A 25,286-nucleotide genomic window follows, 5' to 3' on the forward strand; every position below is an offset into this window, starting at 1 on the left:
ATCCTGGTGGGGACTGAGCCTGATAGTGGGACAGGAGGAGAATCAAGGGAAATAGAGGAAAGAGCTGGGAGGCAAAGGGTATTTATAGAGGTCTAGATAAAGAAATGAAACTTTCTAATGGTCTGTGATGTGTGCTCATGTGAACCTGACAGTCTGAAAGTATCATCCTTGTCAAATCCTAAAGGACAATCACAATCCCAGGTGTAGTTTACGGTTTTTGTATACTGGGGTTTCTTTGGTGAATGAAGGTGGCATCTATGCCATCTCCTACTCTTCAGGAAAAGAAACCAAATAATCATTTAAAAGAAGTTGTGGCTTCCATTATCATGGTCTCCTCTGGACTGATGCTCATCTGGCCCTGGTCCACGGAGGTAAAGTAACCCTGGTTTCCCCAAGTCATTCCTGGACCCTCTTCTCTTTTCCAAAATCTTACTTCTCGTTCAGAATCCCATGTTTCATGTAGGTCTAGGGATGTTCAATTAATATCCTATAGACAGTTCTGTTTTTAATTAAGATTTTGAATTTTGTGGCAACTAATTTAGACATTGTTTCATTTTATGTAAAATAATAAATGCCACTGGATGCTTTCAAATGAATCGTGGTAGCCTGTAACTCTACAACACCTGGCCATAGCACTTCCCCAAGAACTTTTGTAATGCTATCCCGAATGACAGAGATTCTGAGCAACCAAGCAATACTGAGGATCTAAAATCCAACAATTTACATTGTATTTTTTTTTCCAATCAGTTCGTTAAACGAAGAGTTTGTTAAGAAAGTTTTTGGTACCCACTGGATATAGACTATAGCAGGTAACCCTTTGATTTAGAAGGTGAAATTATATAATGATTTGCTTGGTACTCGGTGTTCTAAATTCCTCAACATTTTTTAATATCCCCAAAGGAGAAGTTCTCTGATTTGGTTTGACACAAAGGGTGCTGGAGGAGGACATGCACAAGGGCAGTTCTGCCCTGTCCTTTAGGGTCATTATGAGTGGGAAACAACACAGTGACATTGCATTTTCACTCCTAGGGCAGAACAAGCAGGGGTCTTTGGGATACAGGCAGCAGGCCTAAGGATGTTGTACTAAACATTGATAAAATTTTATGAAAATACATTTTCATTTTTAAAAAGAATATTGAACAGAAATAAAAGCTTTGGAGGAAGACAGTTTGACAATAACCTTTCATCTGCAAATGCATTTGGTGCATGTATTTGACTTTCGAAAGGTTGTAAACTAAGTCTGTGTGTACATGAACTTCCTCAACCCTCCAACCTGTTTTCCTTCTGGCATCTTGGTACATTTTACCTCTGACTTCACTGGGCACACGGCATAGTCCTAGCTCTCGTACGAGACTTTCTCTGTTCTGGTACGTGATACATATTACTAATCGCTTTACAACCTTCACTTTCAAAATATTTTTGGATAACCTTTCCATTCAGGATTCTGGAATTTGTATAAAACCACAGTTTTAAAAATTTCATTTATTTATTTTTCTTTCGGAATTAAAGGTTGTTGGTTTGTGGAATTTCCTTTAGCTGGAAGCATGCATGAGCCTGTGGTTTGGGTGTTTCCTCAGTGTTATAATATCCTGCTTGTTTGTTTTTATTTTCTAAGCTCTTGACCATTATTTTTCATATTTTATAGAAGACTAACTTTTTCCCTTCCCCCTGCTTTTTCCCTAGTTGAAAGAGACAAGGATTTCTCTCACCAACGAAGGCATTACAAAGAATTTCGATTTGATCTTACTCAAATTCCTCATGGAGAAGCAGTAACAGCAGCTGAATTCCGGATATACAAGGATCGGAGCAACAATCGATTTGAAAATGAAACAATTAAGATTAGTATATATCAGATCATCAAGGAGTACACAAATAGGTATCACTTTTATAACTAATCTATATCCTAGCAAAATGAATTGTTAAAGGTTGTAGCACCCATGGATAACCCGTGTGATTGATTGAAATCTGTTTCCCTTTGATGCAGCGCACTCAGAGCTAGCTACAGTGACTAGGGAAGTAGCAGGCAATGGATCTAGGAAAATCTTTCTGTTTTTCACCCCTTCTCTCCTCTGATGACACCAATCTGTGTACCGAATGGCCTCATGGCTCCTCACGATAAGCTCTCCTAGGGGAGCAGGGGGGAATGGCTGTTGATGTTTTTAAAAAAGAGAGAGAAAGAAGGAAAGAAAATCTCAGAATTTAAAAATAATTTATTCTTAGTCTTTCTTATGCTATTTCAGGCATTTTATCACCACTCGCCTCTGCCCCCTACACATTCACTCGTGAAGATAAATACTTGTTTTTATTTATCTCATACTATGGGACATTTTCTGTATAATTTGGAACCTTCGCTTGAGTTCCTTGAAAAAGAGGAAACAAAATAAAACATAGATTAGATTTAGTGGCAATACTTCGTTTTCCTATAATATTACCACAATTAAAACAAAAGTAACTTCAACTTGAAAATCTCACGTTAGATCAAATGCTCTTTAGTTTTGATTATTTGCTGTTTCAAGTTCTTTTCTTAACAACTAAAATATAGTTAAAGAATAAGGAAAAACTAAACAAAACCCTCGTACCGCTAGTCAATTTCTAAGCTATGACCACTTCTTGAAACTTCTATCAACAAATGTGCATTCCTCTCACTTTTTATTTTGAATTATAAACCCAGAAACAATAAAACATGAGTGTAGACTGTACCTAGGACTGTAGTGGCTTCAGCCATGAGTATACGTTCTCACATGCACACGTTTCCCTTCCTTGAAGGTATTGCTTAAGACTGTTGGGGCTAGAGGTCCTTGTGGTAATATAGGCTGATGTTTTATAGTTTTACATTTAAGGCTTCATCTGGTTTATGAATAACCCAGTTTATGAATTCTTTGACAGTGTTATAGGATCAAATAAAAGAAAAATTACTAATTCATTATGTCATCTCTTTTCCCTCTATTTGCCTTAATGAGACCTAAAACTCTCAAAATTACTGTGTATTCCAACCAACTCCTACCTCTCTCATTTAATCTTACTTGTATTTAAATGTGTGTAATTGAAAGGAATGTTCTGATATTTATTCAAACTTTTATTTTTCTTGGTAATATCGTCCACACACTTTGCATCATGTCACTTATTTAATCTTTTCATATAAGGCTGACAGTCTCAAATTCTATATGGAAGGCATTGCTCTTCAGTCACACCTCATATATCTGGCATTATTGGGAAATGAGGTTTCCCACATGATTGAATTTTCCAGATAATTCTGCAGAGTTCAGCATGCTTTTGTTGATCACCTCGCATGTGGCAAGCACAGGGAATATATGGCCAAGTAAACAGGCCTCAAAGCTCATAGCCTGGGGGCCAACGGCTGTGGTGGGCCTGCCGCACACAGACTTTAATAACTGTAATACAATGTGCTAAGCACTATGAGGTAAGTATGCACTAAGTGTTGTGGAAATACAAATGGAGGAAAAATGAATTCTTTGGTGGTAAAATGAAAAAATCTTAAGGAAACTCACTGAGAGAAATTCACCCGTGAGCTGGGCCTTTCGAGATCAGTCGGAACTTCCTAGGCAATTAAAAAAACAAAAACATATTTTAGAAGAATTTCTAAGCATTAAAATGTTCACAATGTATGTAACTTAAATAATACCAAAGTTACCAATGTCAGTGTTTCTACTACTACTAACAGCCAGCCTTCATTCATCTCATGAGCACTAGTCATGTGACTAGTCTGTGACTTGAATGCACTGAGTTTTGAGTTTGAGTCACATTGCATTGGGCTGATCACCACAAGGTCAGTGGTTCAAAGCCACCAAACACTCTGTGGAAGAAAGATGAAGTTCAGTGGGTTTGCTTTCGTTTTTTTTAACAACGTATCCAGCAGCCTTGGGTGGTATAATGCTTGCGTGTTCACCTGGTAATTAGAAGGTCAGTGGTTCGAACCCACCAGTCATTCTGTGGGGAAGAATATGACAGTTTGCTTTTGTAGAGATTTACAGTCTGGGGTAGCCTATGGAACAGTTCTATTCAGTCTTGAAGGGTGACCATGATTTGGAATTCCGCTTGATGGCCATACTTACGGGTTTAGAATTTTGGTTTAACTATGTATGTAGTGTTGTGTTAAAACCTTCACAAATGAATTAAAATTGAAATGTTCCTAAACGGTGTATGTACCCATGAGGGGGCTTCAAAAAGTTGGTGGGAAAATGGAATTAAAAGATAAGTGATATTCCCTAAAGAAAATGTACTATATATTATTCATCATTTTCTTAATGATCTGCTATGTTTATAAATTTCTATACTCCACGGCAAAAACATTTTATGTTAACCTGCTCAATGTCATTAGTCACCTTCTTGGCTTGGATAAGTTTAGTTAAGCTGTCATCGTTCCAGTTCACAGTCAGTTCCATATTTCCATCATCTCTCTCCTCCTCCTCTAAGATTTGTGATTCTTTTGTGAACGCCCATAAAAATGTACACGGCACGTTCTACTCAGGAGGCTTTCGGGGCCTTGAGAGCAAGGCTGCAGCACAGCATGCTCAAGATGGTCTGAGGCATCCTCTCTCAATTTGTAGAGATCATGATCTCTTTCAGTGGTTCTCAGCTGAGGCAATGATTTTGCCCCCTAGGAAACAGTTAGCAATGTGTGGCACTCAGTTGGGTTGTTACAGGGAGGAAAGGTGTTAGTGTGTCTACATACTGTGTCTACATACTGTGAAACATTTTACAATGGAAAAGACACCCTTTCCCTCCGCCAATAATTATTCCATCCAGAATATCCATAGTTCTTGTATGTGAGACTTGAGAAATCCTCCTCTATTGGAAGATTTTCATTGTAAACCTAAAATGAGAAACAATTGGAATCACAGTGCAGTTTATCAATTATTTTTTCTCAGACTATTGTACTCTTTGGGGTCCTAAGAAACACAATTTAAAATAGCTTTTAGGAACACGTGCTGGGTGTAGTGCTCCTTCACTCGGAGGCTGTGAGAGTGTGGGACTCTCCACCTGATCTTTTCTTCTTTGCTTCTTGTTGAAGGAAGGGCCCTCCTGGGCAGATACTCAGTGGCCCTTGTTGAGACATTTCTGAAGCTGAGAACTGTGGGATGATGTAGCAGTAGGCTTGGGGTTTGTTGTGTTTAACCATGGGGAGTACAAAGCCTCATCAGTCTCCAGCAGGCCTCCTGGTGGTTTTGAACTGCTGACACTGTGGTTAGTAGACCCCATGTGTAGTCACTATGTCACCAGGGCTCAATATGCATGTTAACCATGTTCAATATGCAATTTGTTAAATACCAAAGGTAACTTGGTAATTAAAATTAAACCCACAGAGAGGAAAGTAATTGCATTTTTTGTAATAAGGATTAAATGTATTTTTTCCCTTTTCAGCCAGGCTGGTTACTCCGTTTATTAAACAGTAGCATTTTACGAATTGTACCAGAAAGTGTAAATTCAACATAGAATCAGATATTTTGAAAACTGAGATGAAATGATGTTTATAGATACTTTTATAATTTAACATTCATTTGGGAATATAAATAATAACCATTTGAAAAGTTCAATCAGCTTTTAAAAATCAACTTCTAACACTTCTAAGTCAAAGCTACTTATTGGAGAAATGTTTGGCATCATAGACCTGAGAGAATATCATTTCCTAAGGTGTAGTCCCATTTTAATATACTAAGTAGGGCAAGTTCCTTGAATAATATGATAAAAAGTCCCATTTTAATATACTAGTAGGGCAAGTTCCTTGAATAATATGATGATTTCTATGTCTGCGATACGCAGAAGAGGCTATAGGCCTTGTCGTTGGGTGGTCTCCATTGGGGTTTTACTGGCGTTTAGCTACTCAAAGACAAAAGCAGCTGCACAGAGCTGACGTAGTGACAATGAGAGACTTGGGGCTGTGGAAATGCCAGTGCACTCTTCCGTACTTCCTGGAAGGAAGTGAAGTAGTGTTGCCACTGATCCTCCCAACCTTATCTGTGCACCTTCTAAACAATTTCCAAATTGTTCGTTTTAGTGCTTCCTTAGTAGAGAGTAGATGCACACATGGTTAACTGATTCTTCTTCCTCTTTTGTCTTTGTTATCTGCACAAACACACATGCACACACAGACATATGTTGATTCTTCTTCCATGTGTATCAGAACGGCGCCCTGCGGGGTTTTCAGTGACTGGTTTTTGTACGGTATCTCACCAGGACTTTCTTTTTGGTCTCTGTCAACCAACATACACACATATATAACTGAAACCATAATGGCCTGTGGAATAGTCCTCTTTAATTTCCTCTTAATATTGCTTATACAAATCCATGTACTTTTCTGATAGTTTTTTCATTTGATTTTCTCCCCTCATGTACTGAAAGTTTTGTTGTCTGTCCAAACCTAAGTCCAAAGTATTGCTACTAGGGTTCCAGGCACACGCGCCCTGGTTTCTTCCAAACAAAACCTGTTTCAACAGGTCTGTGCCATGGCTGCAGACAGGATTTCTCCTGTTCCCTCATCTTAGAATTGTTAAGGTGCCTTCAAAAATTCACTTAACATAGTGACGCTGCGGAAATTTGCTGGACCAGGTAGAGTTAAAAGAGAAAGATCACTTCAGAAGTTTGTGGAAACTATTTTGGGATGATTCCAAAAGTGTGATGTTGGTAGCTTTTCCTGGAGGACACAAAGCAATCAAATGGAAAACTGCATTCGAGAGAAAGAGGCCAGGAAAGTCGCATCAAGGGTCCCCCCCCCTCCACCCCCCCATCACAGCAATGTACTGACTCCTTTATCAATGGTGGCAAAGGTGGTTCTATGAGAATTTCACTCTTGCCCAAACTCAATGAACATTTAAAAGGAACACACTTTGATTTCCTTGGGGATACTTTTTTGATGTGATGGTAAATTGAAGAACAAATAATTATCAGGGGATAGGTTACCCAAACCCACTGCCATCAACTTCAAATTCCTTCCAACTCATGTTGACCCTTTAAGGTGAGCAGAACTTCTCCTTAGGGTTCAGAGCAGATCTCCCTTGGAATGGCTGGTGGACTCACAGTGCCGGCCATGTGGTTAGCAGCACAACAAGTAACCAACCACACAATCCAACACCACCTTCATGATGCATAGACCAATATGGAGGGTGTGTCAAGAATAAATAAATTCACACTTTGATATTTCTGTTTACTAAAAGTTTCTATGATTTTGTAGCAAAAAGTTTGGTAATTAAATGTTCAAAAAATTCATAAAAATGATGCACTCTGTATTTACAATTTGTAAATTGTTAAATAAATTCAATGAAAGTTCCATCCAAGGTCTCATCCAAATTTTAATGTTTACCCTAATTCCCCTTGTTAAAAAGTGGCCTCATTTATAAAGAAATATCACAGTTAAATTCTAAGATCATATTATAGATAGGTCATAAAGCTTATAGTTACTTTGGAAATTTTTCTATTGTCTATGCACATTGCTGCTAATGTTGACATATTTTAAGGTGTCCTATCTTCTAAATTCTGGAATCCTGATAGCACATTGTTTATGAATTGGCCACCAGTCATTCCATGGGAAATACATGAGGATTTCCATTTATGAATCGATTCAATGGCACTTAGTTTCTAAAAATCTTTTAAATATAAATATAAATGTATCCTAAAACACTCCTCTCTCTGATTCTCTTTTATTGTACTACCCCAAATTCTACATTATTTCTTTTCTCTCTCTGTTTGCCATTTACTAACCCTATAATATAGACCTTTCATTTTACTCTTAATTTTTTTCTGTATATTATTCACTTCTCAATCGACTGTAATTTTATGCCATCACATCCTCTCGATTGAAATCAACCATCCTTCAGTTACTCACTAATAATATCCTTCTATAAAATTATATATTTGCCTTTTATTCAGTGATCCACAGTGCCATACTTATTAATATGTGGTATATGTCTACTAGGAAAGTATATCTGTTAGTATTCAATCAGAATGCAAGATCATTATGAGTCATATGAGATACAGGATCTGACTTTTTGTAACAATGAGAAGGTGGTTAAAGTGGTTTATGTAAGGCTATTGCTTCTGCAACTGGTGATGGATCTTAAAAAATTGTAGCACAGGCAGTTGGAAAGAAAAATAGATGTGGAGGTGAGAACACGGAGAATTAAATTCTGCAAAGCTACGTTGGACGTCCAAGAACAACTGGGAAACATGTCACTCCCCTGCCTCTGAGGCCCCAACTCCGCTGATAAAAGATGACCTGTAGGGAAGCCGGTGTACTTCACCACCAACTGCTCTTGCCCTTGCAGGATGCATACACGCAAAAGGAAGTAGTCTCAGGAGCGGCAGTAATTGTGGGCCAGTGCCTGGAAGGGCTGATGGAGCTGGGACTGGTGGGAAGTGCAGAAGATGCAGGCCCACAGTTCCCCACCATCAGAGGGTGATCCAGCAGATCAAAGACTGACACCTGAGCAGCAGGGAAGCCTGGCGCTGGACCAAACTTCTCAGCGTAAACTTGGCCACGGCTTCATTTCCACTTTCTAAATCTTGTGCAAATGTCTCTTATGGTCAATTAGAACTCAGAAACAAACAGAAAATGTATCTGGAATTTGTAGTTGCGGATTAACTCAATGATCAAAGTATAAAACCTCAATAGTCCACCTTTTTAAACTAGACATCACACTTACCTTTTGTAACATATATAACTTCCAAAACATAATAGAAAAATAATGCAGCTACATTTTTATTCATGTTTCAATGATGTTGATTCTTTTGTTAGTAGGCCACACAACTGCTTTGTTATTTTGTAATTTAATGAGTCAAATATAAGCTTGTCTTAATATCTAGTACAGCTCCCAGTTTAGAAGTCAAAAAGGTCCAGATTTAATGCACTGATCTAGAAGGTTTTCTTTTGATTGGCTTTGGGGGACCAGTGCTTTTCTTCTTAGCTGCTGTTTCTGGCTTCCATGCACATCTTTATGTAGCTTGACATCTGTCTTACGCATCTATCCTTGGCTGTTTAATGTCTTTAATATCTCAGAATTGATTAACTCAAGGGATCCTCTACACTATTCCTGCCTCATTAGCATGACAAAGTCAACCCATTTCCAATGGTAATATAACCATAGGAATAGCACACAACTTAAATTAAAATTTAAGTTTTAAATTTTAAATTAAACACAACTTTTTGGGGAGATGTAGCTCAATCCATAACATACTACTTTCAGCACACCATAAACTAGATGGTAAGAAGATGATAAAGAAAACTAGTAAATAATAATAATAATTTGGTTAATATATGCACAAACTGGTTAATGTATATGTATATATTAATATCTAAATAAAAACACTCATGGATATTATAACTCATTTTTGCAACTGCTCACATGGATGTAGCTGATATTTTTAACTATGCAATCCATGCTCTGTTTTCAGAAAGTATTATACTGGTCATGAGTGCTAATCTAGTGAAGTAAATCAAGCATGCACTCTTTTTAGTAATCAGTCATTTTATTGGGGACTCTTACAGCTCTTATAACAATCCATGCATCAATTGTATCAAGCACATTTGTGCATATGTTACCATCATCATTTTCAAAACATTTATTTTCTGTCTGAGATCTTGGTATTAGTTCCTCTTTTGTCCCTCTCTCCCCCACCTTCATGGACTCTTGATACATTTTTTTTATTTAAACATTTTATTTAATGTATTTATAATACTAAAATAATTATTTTTTACCCGAAACTTGCCAACTCTTTCCTCCTACTAGTTTTCCAATATCTGGATTCAAAGACTGAGAACAGACAATCTTCACTAAGGCAGATAGATCTTTATCAGTTAATCTTGATCTGTATGTATTTTGTTTAATTTCTTTAAAAAAAATCATTTTATTAGGGGCTCATACAACTCTTATCACAATCCATACATACATCAATTGTGTAAAACACATTTGTACATTCATTGCCCTCATCATTCTCAAAACATTTGCTCTCCACTTAACCCCTGGCATCAGGTCCCCATTAAAAAAAATTAATGATAAATTAATGATAAATTTAAAAAAATTAATGATAATTAAAAATAATGATAAATTAATGATTATTATTTGCATATCTTACACCATCCACTGTCTCCCTTCACGCACGTTTCTGCCACCATCCGCTGTTTCCCTTCACGCACGTTTCTGTCATTCATCCCCCTGGGGTTGAGTATATATCAATCATTGTAGCGGGTTCCTCATTTCTCCCCCTTCTCTCCCCACCTCTCCCCTACCCTCATGGTATCACTACTCCCATCGCTGTTCCTGAGGGGTTTATCTGTCCTGGGTTCCGTGTGTTGAGAGCTCTTATCTGTACCAATGTACATGCTCTGGTCTAGCCAGATCAGTACGGTAGAACTGGGGTCCTGATAGTGGGGGAAGGAGGCATTCAATAACCCGGGGAATATTGTGTGTTCCCTTGGTGCTAGGCTGCACGCTGGCTGACTCATTCCTTCTTTGTTACCCTTCTGTGAAGGAAATGTCCAATAGTCTACAGATGGGCTTTGGGTCTCCTCTCTGACCGCCATCATTTGCATCAACATATTTGTTTGTTTGGGGTCTTCTGATGCCTGATACTTGATCCCATCGACACCTCATGATCACACAGGCCAGTATGATTCTTCTATGTGGCCTCGTTGCTTCTCTGCTAGGTGGCTGCTTGTTTAACTTCAACCTTTAAAATTCCAGAAGCTATATCTTTTAATAGCCAGGCACCAACAGATTTCTTCACATTTGCTTATACACCCATTTTGACTTCAGCAATCCTGTTGGGAAGGTGAGATCACAGAATGCCAGGTTATTAGAACAAAGCGTTCTTGCATTAAGGGAGTACTTGAGTAGAGACCCAATGCCTGTCTGTTACCTTAATACTTAAAATTTAAATATATGTACATAGACCTATACCCCTATTAAATATTAATATATTTACATATGTGCATGCCCATATTTGTACTTTTGTCAACGTCTTTTGCCTCCTAGTTCTTTCCTTTATTTCTTTTTACTTTCCTCCTGTCCTACTATCGTGTTTGACCTGAATTCAGCTCTCAGTACTTTCTCTCAGCTACATTGCACTTGATCAAACCCTACCAGGCATTCTACGCCTTTCTCACCATCGAGTTTAGATCTCTTGTAGTTCCCTTGTCTCTGTATTTGTTGGCTTCCCCCTTCCTTTTACAACCTTCTCATCGACCATTTTCCCCTGGAGCTGTCGGCCCTGTTATTTTTCTCCTCGAGATTGGTTATCCTGCTTATCTTATATGAATAGATATGAGAAAAAAAAAAGAAAGAAGAAAGACAGTCTATAAATATTTCCAGGTCTGTCTGCTGACCTTCTGGTAGTTTTCCACTCAGACCTGGTGAAGTGCCACACTCTGTCCACCAATTCCAAAATCTATTTTTGGATTCCTTGGGACTTCATTGCTCTTCTCCCCTTGCTGCTCTGTTGCGCTCCCTTCATGTTTCACTTGGTGTGGGTGGGTCAACCAGGCACAATACCTCACTGTGTCTGCAGTGCTGTCCCTGTAGCACTGTGAGTCAGTGAGGGGGCATTGTGTCTTGTGGTAGGGCCAGCCCCACAGTCCTTGCTGTGCATTGGCTGCTCTGAGCAGGAATATCCTCCTGGTGGCTTGGAAGGCAAGGATGCAGTCCAGTCTCTCTAATAGCAGTGATGCATGCATTAAGCTATACTTTTTCATGAACTCTACTGGTAATTAATAAGAAGCGCTCAGGAGAATATTGTATGCCAGGCCTATTCATCTTATCCATATGTGGTAGTAGCATCCCAATGGCTCTTTGGTATTCACAATCAGTCCGCACATCTCTTATTTGCTTGTTGGTGTTCTGACATGAGCAGCCTCAATGGCCAGGTAGCAGTCTCAACTTAACAACTTAATAGAACCATTGTATGTCATTGGTGGAAGCGTCCCACCACTGGAAACTAAGAGTCTGGATGAGCCCAGTGTCTTGTGGTCCAGAGAAAATTTTGCTTATGGAGCAATGGGGATAATCATGATGAGAGAATTAGATATTAGAGAAACTGCCCTATATTTTTCTGCTTTTGGTCATATAGTTTTTCTAAAGCCATTTTTTTCTTTTCTTGAAAGACGTTGTGACCCAGTTGGTAGCATAACAGTGCTTTAAAGGTCATTGCACTGTCCCAGCAGGTTGGCTGATCCAAGGTGATGGAGAACAAATCTACAAAGCCTCAGTCCATGAATCCCCTAAGCACACAAAGAAATCCCAGAAGTGCCTTCCATCCTTCACTTGTTATAAAATGTGTCAATTGGCCAGAAGCAAAGTTGTATGGAATTCCATGAGTATTCTGTATCTTCATGGAAGGATAAGTTTTGGCAGAACATCATGGAAAGAGAAGGCAAACCCATATCAAGGGGGCCTAATCCAACGAGAAAGAACAAACTAGAACCTGTGAAAATGAACTGAAATCCATAAGAGAATGTATTCAACGTCCAAGTTTTGGACTTCCACCTTCAGTGATGGAGGTGTATTCTGTGATTCAGATGCAAATTCTTCATCACAGAGATACCTAATAATCTGACCTTGCATTCCAAGGAGCTGAATAAGAAGCTTTGGTGGAATCTAAAGTTGTGGGCTTAGATCCTGCTCCACATCAATAAAAAGGACCAGCACATATCAACACTGCATTCAAGTAATAATAATGCCTAACCTAACAGCACTCTTCCAAGCATAAATAGGACGACTGCTTTACTTGATGCTTTAAAATATTAACCACATTGTGTGTGTGTGTGTATGTGTGTGTGTGTGAGTGATGAACTCTGGTCCAGAGCTATACAAGATAGTTCCTGTTATGTCGATACAATATACAACCACACAGGGAATCCAAATATGTAAGATTGAGAGAATGAATTAATGAATAGGAATGGATGAACTTCTAACTCTTTACCTTAGGTTACTTTTTGCCTCCATTTTTTACCCAGCTTGTTTTAGGCCAGCAGCTTAGCTTGATCACTTAGAGCCCCAATCCAAAATCCAATAGTATAGCATATGTGAAGAGCAAGTAAGACAATCATTGAGGACTAAATGGAACTGTCATTAGACATGAGAAAGTCCTCAGAAAGAAAATGAGGAAATCTGGGCTCCGGAACTGGTTGGATTCCAGCTGATGAGTGACCATGGGGGGAAAATGGTTTAGCTGAGTAATTCATGTACCAGTTAGTTTGATATTCGGTGATTCTTTTGGTTATTTTCAGAGGTAGAATCCTAGACAGCTAGTTTCAAATGAGAAATTCTTGGAGGTCATGTGATGTTTGGCCCTTGATACTTGGGAGGTGGCCAGGTGGTGATGTGTACCTGCTACTCTGGAGGTGGCAGGTAATTCCCAACTACCTTTACCACCACCCACAACCTCTTTAAGTTCCACTTTGGGAGTGTGGGGTCCTACATCCCTAGACACTCTGAGAGTGCAGGATGAGCCATGAGTGTGGAGGAGTGGGCCACATTGTGGGTATTCACCTTAATGCCAAATTTTGCCTATCACCTGATTTTTGGAACCTGGGTTGGTCATAAAGGAGGACGGTTTATACATTTACATTGAGTTGATTCTGACTTAGAGCAAGCCAATAGCACAGGGTGGAACTGCCCCTGTGTGGCTCTGAGACTGTAAACTCTTTACAGAAGTAGGAAGGCTAGTGGTTTGAACTGATAACCGTGGAGGTAGCAGCCCAATATGTAACCACTATGCCACCAGGGCTCATTCCAGTGTTATTGGGTGATTTATTGTATGTCAGAAGATAACAATATGAAAAAGTGAATTCCGAGATTGCTACATCCAAGATATTCATCAATATCTTAATAGTTTAAAGGCAGTCCTTAGTTTGTTATATCTTTATTTGGCAGGTTTTCTAAGTTCAGTGGAGGAGGGAGAGTTTGATTGACATTCTATCATGCTGTAAATGTAACAGCAAAACCCATTGCCTTCTATCGGATTCTCAATAATAGCAACATTATCAGCAGAGTAGACATGCTCTCTAGGACACCCAAGGCTATAAATCTTTACCAAAGCAGAGCGCTAGGTCTTTTCTTCAGCAGCGTGGCTAATTTAGAACCACACAACTTTCACTTAGCAGCCGAGCTTTAACCATTGCACTACCAAGGATCCTGTAAATAGAACAAGAAAAGAATGCACTGTCATAGTTACTCCTATATATGAATCTAAGTGAATTCAGCACAATATAAAAGCCCACAAATGTATATTAGTATCTCTTCTTATAGGCGTTATGATGTTTTAAAATGAACTTAGCTGAACCTCAATTTTACACATCTAGATGGCTGTGTAAAGATCAACTATCAGACTATTTAGCATTTAGTGTAGTTGGTTTATAGTAAGGGCGAAAAAGTAATCCGATAAACAATATAAATTCCCACACTTATTATCTTAACACTAAAATTAAAGCTTAAAATATATTTACAAGTGTGAATATCAGTAATGGTGATATTACCCTAAAATATTCAAGTTTATGTCTAAACCATTCCTGCCATGACCACAGTATCATAGCCATTGCTGTCTTCAGAGGACTTCAAGCTGAAGAAGATAATAAATCAAGCCAGGGTTGATTCTGCTCTCCAACTCCTAGAATTAGTTCTGTAACTTATGGGGACACTGTTTGACCCTTTCTTGGATTTTGTTGTTAGGCACTGTTGAGTCAGCGCCAACCCATAGTGACTCGATGCACAACAGACTGAAACCCTGCATGGTCCTGTGCTATCCTCCCAATTGTTCCTATGCCCAACCCCATTGATACACCACTGGGTCCATCCCGCCTGTTGAGGGCCATCCCTTCCCAGCTGCCCCTCTCCATTACCCAGCATGATGTCCTTCCCCAAGGACTGGTTTCTCCTGCCATCTTGACTTTTGCACCCATATAATAAGTTACTTAATTGTAAAATGTGGAGAACAATAGAAAACCAGGTAGTGTTGCATCCTGTTGTACTTAGGGATGCTTGCTGTGAGTCACAACTCACTTGACAACCCCTACCAGCAACAACCATCTTCAGATCAGATGTCTGGGCTACGTGCAGCCTGCTCTCGGTCTCTGTGAAGAGCCACACATATCCAAACTGGAGCCGCGACTCTCATTTCTACCTCTGACTTCAATTGAATCCTGTGTGAACAATCTGGAGAAGGCTACTTCGAGAGAGGGGTTTCCGGGAAGACTGATGACCACGGATCAAATTAAGACCACGTCTGATGTTTATAGAGGCCAGCGAAAAGCAGGAAAATGGAAATTACTTTCAGATATTCCTAATATGCACCAGGTTTGAGTTGGGAGCCTACCAATCAGAGGTTCCGTATCTTATTACTCATCACTTGAGTCACTTGTTCCCCTTGTTGTTTAATTAACTCCTGTTATTTTATGTTTTTCGAATGTGTCCACTTAAGTATAGGAAATGATGATTTTCATTCAAACCTTTAGCTCTTTTTCTGTGCTCTTTTCTCTTAAAGGGACGCAGATCTGTTCCTGTTAGACACGAGAAAGGCCCAAGCTTTCCATGTGGGTTGGCTTGTCTTTGACATCACAGTGACCAGCAATCATTGGGTGCTTAATCCACAGAACAATTTGGGCTTACAGCTCTGTGCAGAAACAGGGGACGGTAAGCTGTGAATTACATATATATTTCTTGAAGGGTTTATTTAACAAGTTGAGGGGTGTGTGTGTGATTAAATTAGTGTATGTATTTTGTCTTACATGGAATAGTGTAATAGATTAGTTAATAAAGTTCTTGACATATTTATAATGACTTTAGGTTTTCAGAGATTAAGATTCTGTTTCTATTCACAAGGGCTTTAAGTCTAGTGTGAGAGGTCTGTATGCAAATAAATAGTGTTGACGTTAATATAACGAATAACAAAAGAAGTTTCTATACAAAGTACCAGGCTTCTTTCTATGTTTTGATTGTGTTGGTGGTTATCCAATTAACTTATCAAAAGTTATATAGCTGTACATTGATGCTGGGTGAATGTTACTATGTCCACATATTTCAAGAACAAAATAACCAAGAACTGTATACCAAAAACCCATGTTACATAGAAAGAGATGAAGGGGCTGCAAGTAATTCAGAGGGGAAGACCCATGTGGGTACAACTAGAGTCATAAGACGTAGTACAGACTAAATCATGCTGAGTTATGTCTTAAAACATTTGCAATATTTATTCAAAGAAAATTACTCCCGTATCGCCTTTGAAGAGAATGGTAGGGAATGTGTATTTCTACACAATTTCCGAGGCAATCCTTATGCTGAGGTTATTCATAGAGCAACTACTGTATTCTGTACACTTGGTGAGGCACCAGAAATACAGTGGTGAGAAAATTAGAGTATGGCTTCAGGATGCCTGTATAACATCAGTGAGGCATTCAGTAGCACGACCCTAGTTCATGCTAGTGAACACAGAAGAGAGCCCAAGGAAGAAACCAAATGCCATTCTTGTAACTATAGAACAATGAGGGAACTTGAAACTCTTTCTGAAATTAGGAGGGTACAATTCGCAAAGAAGATGGATAATGGGTAAGAGGAAGACTATTTCAGAGAAAGATCAGAATCTACAATGGTTCATCCATTCCTCTTCACTGCGGTGTACTAAATCCTCAGTCAACTACAGGGTTAAGTGGAGTCAGTCTGTCGTGGACCTCTTTCAGTTGCACTCGTTGCTCTAAGAAAAAAAAGGCTTCACAACGTTATCTATAATCAGCTTCACAGCCTAAGGAACTATCATAACCAATGTTTTAATTCCAAGTATTGTATATATGAAATGAGGGTGAAAGACACACATTTAAGTTTATTACACAATGAGTCTAGAGAAAATTTTAGGCACTCCGATTTCCATCTTGGGAAGAAAAAGCCCTCCCAAAACACCTCTTACTGAAAGCGTTATAGATGGTGTTCCGGACTTGTATCTCCCAAACAGAGACTTCTCCACAGATTTTAATTTCCATGCTGAGTTTTTGAACTCTTTATAAACAATCCAAACAGTATGAATGGTAAGTTATTTTCCCATGATGGCTTTAAGATGATTGTGACGGTTTCTCCAAGCTCAGAAAGTCTAAGTGTAGACGCAGAAGTGCACATGTTTAAATAATCTTCCAAGAATTCTTACAATGTTAAACCACTGTACATTTATGGTTAGAAATCTGACTGGGAAATTGGCACTGTGAGGGAGAGGCTACGCCCCCTCTACACCCCCGGGTGTGTGACTCAAATAAGACAAAAAGTAAACCAGTGGTCTGCTTCTCCTTGGGCTCTCCTTGGGGATATGCTTGAATGGCTACCTAAACAACTCCAGAGCCCTATGAACTACGTCCAGCCAGCGTCCTTGTCATTGTCACCCACTCTATCCATATCAACATTCTGAAGGCTCTGTTGATGTCCCCCTTCACTTGTCTTGCCCTGCTCTTTTCTCTTCTACCTATGTAATTGAACTTCTATTTCCTTCCCATCTGGTTTTTCTCTCTGAGAACTGTTCTGTATTTTGAGTTTCCTCTCTCCCAGATTTATTTCACGTATGTTTCGAAAGGAGACCTGGTGGTGTAGTGGTTATGTGCTGGGCTGCGATCTGCATAGTCGACACTTCGAAACCACTACCAGCAGCTCCTCGGGAGAAAGATTAGGCTTTCTACCAGGGGATCTCCATGAGTCATCATTGACTCATTGGCAGTGATTTTAGTTGTTTTGTTTCTTTGTTGTATTTGAAATAACAACTTTTACCATAAATTACTATTTTTGTATTTATGAGGGCTTCCTCTTCATTCTTTGTGCTTTTCTGAGCCTAAAATTAACTATTTTTTGCTAAATTATCAAATTATTTTACTTATTGCTTAGGTTTGCAATATCCAACCTCAGCACTGCTTTTTGTTGCTTCTTTGTCTTTAATGTTTTCCAGTAGGAAAAATCGTAAAACAATTACATTTCCAAGCTAGCTGGCTATGGATAATACCATTTTTAAATAAATGGTGGACAGGTTTCAAGGAGCTTTCAGATAAGATAGGAATAGGGATCTAATCTATTCTGGGGGGCGGAGGGGAGGGTGGGTAGTGAAAATCTTACCAATAGCAGTGGAACATTGCCTGATTTAGTGATAGAAGATGAGTCTTTCGGATTGAAGGGCATTCAAAATCTGATAGGGAAGAATTTAGTCCTCAAAGAAAAGGCGAGCTTAATGAGATGGGTGGAATTAAACTTTCATGACATATGTTTAATGACGTTGGATAACTCAGAATGAGAGCAGCTGAAAATATCCCTGGGTAATCAAAACGTGGATCAGAGGAAGTGCGATTCTGGGAAACCAGAAGCAGGCACAGATGAAATGGAACACATGAAGAGCAATGTCTTTGGAAGTAATGAGGCGAAATAGAGGGATATTGGCCATTTTTAATCAGACAAACATGGTATACTATAGAGGAACAACAAATTGAAGAGGAATGGCATGCCATTCTTAGTGACCAAGAACATTTTTAAGGTCTATTACATAGTACAAGACTGCCAGGGATAGGGTAGTATCTATTAGCCTACACGACAGATGAATATTCAAACTTCTATACCAATCACTAATGTCAAAAATGAAGAAAGTGAAGATTTGAACCAACTTCTGTAGCCTAAAATTGATGAACTGTGCAATGAAGATTATTGACAATTACTGGAGAAATGAAACAGAAAAGGATCAGGAGTCGGAATACATGGTCTGGAACCATATATCAGAAGCGATGCTGGAGTTCTCATGATAGGATCTTCATTGTAAATATCTCTTATCAGAAACACAAATGGAAAATATAAACATGGATATCACCGGAGGGAATATGTTGGCTTCATATAGACTACATTTGTAGAAAAAGATCATGGAGAAGTTAAACATCATCAGTCAAAACTTGGTCATGGTCCTACTGCAGAACAGAGCATCCATTGCACATGTGCAACTTCAAGTTGAAGTGGAAGCAAATTAAAACAAGTTCCATGACAGACAAAATACTACCTTGAGTATATGCTACCTAACTTAGATCATCTCAAGATAAATTTGACACACTTAACACTAAAGGCCAAGGCCAGGGCAAGTTGTGGAATGAAATCAGGGACATCTTATAGGAAGGAACCAAAAGGTCATTATAAAGACAAAAAGGAAAAGACCGGAGTGGATGTCAGACAAGACTCTGGAAATTACTGATGCAGATGAAAGACTGCAACCTTCAAAGTTGACTTATAATGAAGAAAACAAAATTCCTCATAACTATATCAATCAACAATATCATAACAAATAAAGTATTAAAATTGCGAAGGATTCAATTTTGTCTTAGATCCACAGTCAATGCCCATGGAAATATCAGTCCAGAAATCAAACCACTTATTACTTATTACTTATTACATCAGCCACAAAAGACCTCTTTACAGTGTGAATAGCAAAGATGTCCCGTTGAGGAATGAGTTGCACTTGACCCACGGCATGATTTTCACCTACTTCAATATGCATGGGAAGCTGGGCAATGACTAAGGAAGACCAACGAAGAACTGATGCATTGTCAATCTGGTGCCGATGAAGAAAACGCCGGAAGAACAAACAAATCTGTCTGGGAAGAAAATGCACTGTTCTTTAGAAGCATGCGAGTAGGAGGGACAAGTCTCTGGAGAAAGAGGTAATCTTTGTTAGAAGGTCAGCAAAAATGAGGAAGATGCTCAACAAGAGAGAGATTGAAACTGTGGCTGCAAGAATGGGCTCAGACACCCCAATGGTGCGGCCTGTGCAGGACCAGGTAGCATTTTGCTCTGTTCTATATGAACTGGAATTGACTTTGTGGAACCTAACACCAACAGCAAAGAAAATCAGATTTTAACCAGAGGCAGTGCATACAAAGCCACTGCCTTAGTTTTATGAACTGCAACCAGAAAGAAAACGTAACTGTGACATTTTTCTATGTATATCCCTAGACCGATACTTCAGTTTATTATGGTTTACTAAGGAGCTCAAACCACCAACCATAGGAGAGAGGTGGGGCTTCCTACTTCTATAAGGAGTTACCATCTCAGAAACTCACGGGGGTTGCTCTATCCTGTCCTACTGGGTTGCTATGAATTGGCATTGGCCCGATGACAGTGAGTGTGTTTATCGTCTTATCATGGTACAGCTAGGTATTGGGATGTTAACCACAAGGTCTGCAATTGAAATCCAGCAGCTATTTCATGGTATAAAGATGATCTATCTTCTCCTTTAAAGAAACCCTATAAAGGGTCTCTGTGCATTGGAACCAACTGATGGCTATGGGTTTGGTGTTGTATATGCAAGACTGTCTGCCACCTAACTTAAAACCAAAAATAGTACAGTTCTTTAGATGATGAAAATGGTGATACAAGGAAGAAATGAAGGGCACACAGAGAAGGGGTGGGTATTTCCAAATTGGGGCAGAGTCAAAGGGCCCATCACAGAGGCTTTTAAAAGGACTTTTAAGCTAGCTCGGTTTATGCAGAAATGTCACAGCTGGAGAGCTTTAACAAATAACATTTTATTTTCACTCACTTCAGGGGACTGCAAGTCAAAGTTCAGGATACTGGCTCTAGGGAAAGCCTTTTTCTTCCTGTATGCTCTGGAAGATCCTCGCTGAGTTTTATTTTTTTTTTATTTTATTGTTTTATTAGGGGCTCATACAACTCTTACCACAATCCATACATACTTCAATTGTGTAGAGCACATTTGTACATTCATTGCCCTCATCATTCTCAAAATATTTCCGCTCCACTTAAGCTCCCAGCATTAGGTCCTCATTTTTCCCCTCCTTCCCCACTCTTCCCTCCCTCATAAGCCCTTGATAATTTATAAATTATGTGTTTTCAGTATGTCTTCTTCCTCCTTTCATCTTCTTGTGACATGACATCTCTCCATCTCTGCTCCCTTGTTTCTTTGATAACCTGTCATTTTGTTTGTTTGGTTTTGGTTTTTCTATCGCAAAAGTGACTGTTTTATGCCATGTTTGTGTTTTCTTTATGTTTAAGGTGAAATTCATACTGCAGGGTTTAGTCTTGGCTTTCCTCAGTAAGTGCTTCAACTTGTCTGCATTTTCAGCCAGCAAGTTTGTGTGCCCTGCACCTTGTAGGCTGGTGGCGCATCCTCCTCGCCGGGTGCTGCATTCTTCTCCATATAATCCAGTTTCTCATATTATTTGCTCAGTCTACAAACGGAATAAGTATTGTGAAAGGACAAAAACCCCTGATACATACCTCTCCTGATTTTAACACTAGATAGTCTCCCCTTGTTCTGTTCAAACAACTGCCTTTAGTTGCTTGAACTATGTACGAGTTTCACAGGAGCACAAGTGAGTGTCCTAGAATTCCCACTATTTGCAACGTAATCTGAAATGTGCTATGATCCACACAGTCAAAGGCCTTTGTCTACTTAATAAGGCACATGTACACAGTCTGTGGCATTTTCTGTTTTCAACCTGCAACACCAGAATCTCTTCCAGATATTTAAAACTGAGATTTAAATTGAGATTCTAAACCTAGTGTGACCCTGGGTGTGTTCCAAACTGGGTCAAAATTTCCTTCTTTCACATGAAACTTAGAGCCCAAGTTTCAAGTTTGCTAGCCTGGATTGCCTAGAGAAGCAACACCAATGACTCTTTTTTATGTATAAAAATAATGTCATATCAAGAAGGCATCCAGCTAAGTCCAACTCAAACCCATGGGTCTGATGCTAGTCAGATCCCTCATCAGAATTACATAGCTGCAGGCCAAGGAAGCAGAAGTGGGAAGCAAGGAGATCACAGATGTGGAGTTATATGGATCGAAGGCTCATGGGCACCCTGGGAAGCAGACACGGAATCCCATCAACTAGGTAAGACAAAGGGCATGAGCTAGAGAAGTTCTCACGGACTCTCTTATCAACAGGCTACACCCCAAGGGGGCATCACCAGTCGGCCACAGGACTGATAGATCGGGCTCCTCCCCTACCTCCACACAGGGACCATCAGGCTGGTTTATATCCAACCACCACACTGAGTTGTGTCTTTCCAAAGTGAAATCATAGAACAAGCGCAGATCAGACAGCTGAGTGGGATTTCAAGAGTAGGGATGGATAGGGAAGGGGGTGTTAGGGATAGAGTGTTGGTGAGAATTGGAAGAAATAATTTATTCCTGGATGAGGAATGATTACTTGTAAAAACATAGAGTGGCAAAATAGCTTGGTACATGTATATGCTGGAAAAAAAGTGAATAACCCAGAGTTGGCTAACATGTGTAAAATATATTTACAAGTGCCATTAGGAACATTTTGGGGAACAAATCATGACAGGCACATGGAATGTAATTTAAGTACAACGTATTCTTGTAGCTGGATCAGTGTACTCAAATAACTATACTTGCTGCTTTAATCAATCATAGAAATATGATAGTGGACGTATTTGAGCGAATATCAGTTTCATGAGGCCATGGGAGGTGCCTCTATTATACACAATTGTATCCCAGGCTCTTGTCACAGTGCAGGTAGGTGTTCAAAACATGTCTTGAATGATTATTGAATGAGTTTGTGGGTTTAAAAGCTGTATAGCCTGCATGCCGTGGAACATACATTTCTCATAAGAAGACACTCTTAGGGGTTTAAGAATGTTAGCTCTATTAAACGGTCACCTTTTGGTGATATTTATCAAACCAGTAGGGTGTAACACAGGGTGAAAAATTTTGCAGAGTAAACCGTAATTCAGTAGTTAAAATAGCTTCATTCATAAGGAGAGAGGGAAGTCAGTAATATATGTCATTAAATTTGGCTTATCCTTCTCCTATAAAGAAAAAAATAGCAAAGAAGCCTAAATATATTTTCAAATTCCAAAGGCTGTTGAAATAAAAAATAGTACTATGGTTCCTCAGAGAGCCTGTGGAAATATGTTAGTTTGTAAAATACTCTTTTAAGAGATTTGACAAATGAACTGCAATGGATTTAGAAACAGTTTATGTATGTTTTGTTGATATTTTTTCATGTGGAATAATTTGATGTGCATCATCACTTTCAGCAAAATAAACTATGATTAAATAAATTAAAGCAAAACAGCAAAAATAACAACAAAAACTTCTGCTTCTACAGGTAAAACAATAAGAATCAATATTTTGGATATTTTCCTTTTAGTTCCCTAAATTATTAATTTGCATATTTTCTAGGTCTTTTTTTTAAACATTAATGATCTATTGATGCATTATTCTTTCTTAAGCACATATGCGCTGATTTAAGCATATAGATGCAATGTGACCTGGCTTTTAAAGCTTTGGGTTTTTTTCCTCCATCAAACATTACATTGTTGCGTCGTTGGATGACATATATTTTAACTTGTCCTAGAAAAATTAACTCTTTTTCAAACTTGAGTTTATAAAATAATTTAGGCATAGAAAGAAAAATAATAAAAGAAGTTTAGGCTCAACTCTAAGATTTAAGATAGTTTAGTTTTGGCAATATTCTGAATGAATTTTGCCAATGACTTTTTTCCTTTCTATTCAAAGACACTTATACATCAAGGAAAATTCAAGGCGTATGTTTCTGATTCATTTGTATTCCAGGCAGCCGGTTGTTGTGTGGTCAGAGTAGTTTTTAATGTCCAAGACACATTTTAGGGTTATTTCTTTTTAAATATATCTCCAAAATTCATTTGTTTGGAACAAAGTATAGTTTCCAACAATATCATTGCAAAATTCAGGTCAATAGTCACACATTTCAATGTCTCAGTAACTGTCCTCAAATAAAACAAAAGAGACCCTGGAAGTATTAAACGATTGTATCAAATTTAGTAATAATCAGTGCTTATTTGTAAAATAAATACATTTATAGTTATTGCTACAGATAATTTACAGTTTAAAATTTGAGCTTTTAACTAAAATGACCAGGAAAAATAAATAAAATGGAAGTCTGCATTTGAAAAATGTAAACTCTAAGGAGAAGTCACTAGGGAAACTAAATTCAAATCTTGGCTCAGGTGACATATTTAATATTTTGGCCAGAGCATGAATAGAAGGAACTAGAGGGTAATCGCCCTACAAGGAGAGAATTAGGCTTTTGGTACCTCCAGTCTGGAAGGGAAGGGATGAATATGTGTGTCTGGATTTTACTAGAGATTGCACTTAGGGTTTTCACTGATATTAGCTCTACGTGCTATTTCTTTAATTAACACTGTGCTAATTTAATAGCTGATTAAGGGAGTGTTGGATAAATTTAAAAAGATAAACAAATGATAATTCACTGGAGAAAAGTAAGACTTTTGATTTATATTCTTGAGTTGTCAGCACAGGGCAATGATGATTATGCTATTAGGTTCCTGGTACATAACTTTTGGTAATATGATTATTAATAATATTTAAAATATGTTTCAGAGTATGAAGTCAATAGAAATGGACACAAAGTTGTATAACATATTCAATTGTTGTTTTTATTGGCTGGGCATTTGTTCATAGGTGCCAGAAATGATTAAATTGCTAATACTTAATATGGTAGTTTTCTTGAGGTCCAATATTTTTACTCTTAAGAAGGTGACACAAATGTTTCTTGGTAGAACTACATGCATCAATAAAAATAAAGAAAACTTAATTCTTCTTACTCAAGGGGGAAATATGCAGTACTGCTTTATTATAGGGGTGGTCTCTCTGGTATAAAATACCTTTTTTTTCAAATAATTTTATTAGGGGTTCATACAAATCTTATCACAATCCATACATACATCAATTGTGTAAAGCACATTTGTATAGTAATTACCCTCATCATTCTCAAAACATTTGCTCTCCACTTAAGCCCCTGGCATCAGCTCCTCGTTTTTGCCCTCCCTTCCTGCTCCCCCATCCCTCATGAACCCTTGATAATTTATAAATTATTATTTTGTCATATCTTGTACTGTCTGACGTCTCCTTTCCCCTACTTTTCTGTTGTCTGTCCCCCCAGGGAGAAGATTATATGTATATCCTTGTCATCAGTTCCCCCTTTCCAGCCCACTCTCCCTCTACCCTCCCAGTATGGCCACTCACACCACTGGTCCTGAAGGGATCATCCGTCTTGGACTCCCTATGTTTCCAGTTCCTATCTGTACCAGTGTACACTCTCTGGTCTAGCCAGATTTGTAAGGTAGAATTTGGGTAGTGGGAGAGGGAGCAGGGATGAAAGCATTTAGGAACTAGAGGAAATTTATATGTTTCGTCATTGCTACACTGCAGCCTGACTGCCTCATCTCCTCCTGCGACCCTTCTGTAAGGGGATGTCAAATTGCCTACAGATGGGCTTTGGGTCGCCACTCTGTACTC

At 38.7% G+C, this 25,286-nt stretch overlaps 1 protein-coding gene across 1 annotated transcript in view; it reads left to right on the forward strand.

The window, feature by feature from the left end:
- The window catches only part of BMP5 (bone morphogenetic protein 5), a 127,782-nt gene that overhangs the window by 59,901 nt on the left and 42,595 nt on the right, over window positions 1-25,286 (forward strand). The window contains exons 2-3 of the mRNA XM_004696342.2: window positions 1,684-1,876; window positions 15,487-15,635. Coding sequence (XP_004696399.1) covers window positions 1,684-1,876; window positions 15,487-15,635 — 342 coding nt within the window. The remainder of the gene's footprint in view (window positions 1-1,683; window positions 1,877-15,486; window positions 15,636-25,286) is intronic.

Source organism: Echinops telfairi, unplaced genomic scaffold, assembly GCF_000313985.2.
Source record: "Echinops telfairi isolate 266 unplaced genomic scaffold, ASM31398v2 ScPeMD7_3533;HRSCAF=4204_1, whole genome shotgun sequence".
In the NCBI taxonomy this organism is placed as follows: Eukaryota; Metazoa; Chordata; class Mammalia; order Afrosoricida; family Tenrecidae; genus Echinops; species Echinops telfairi.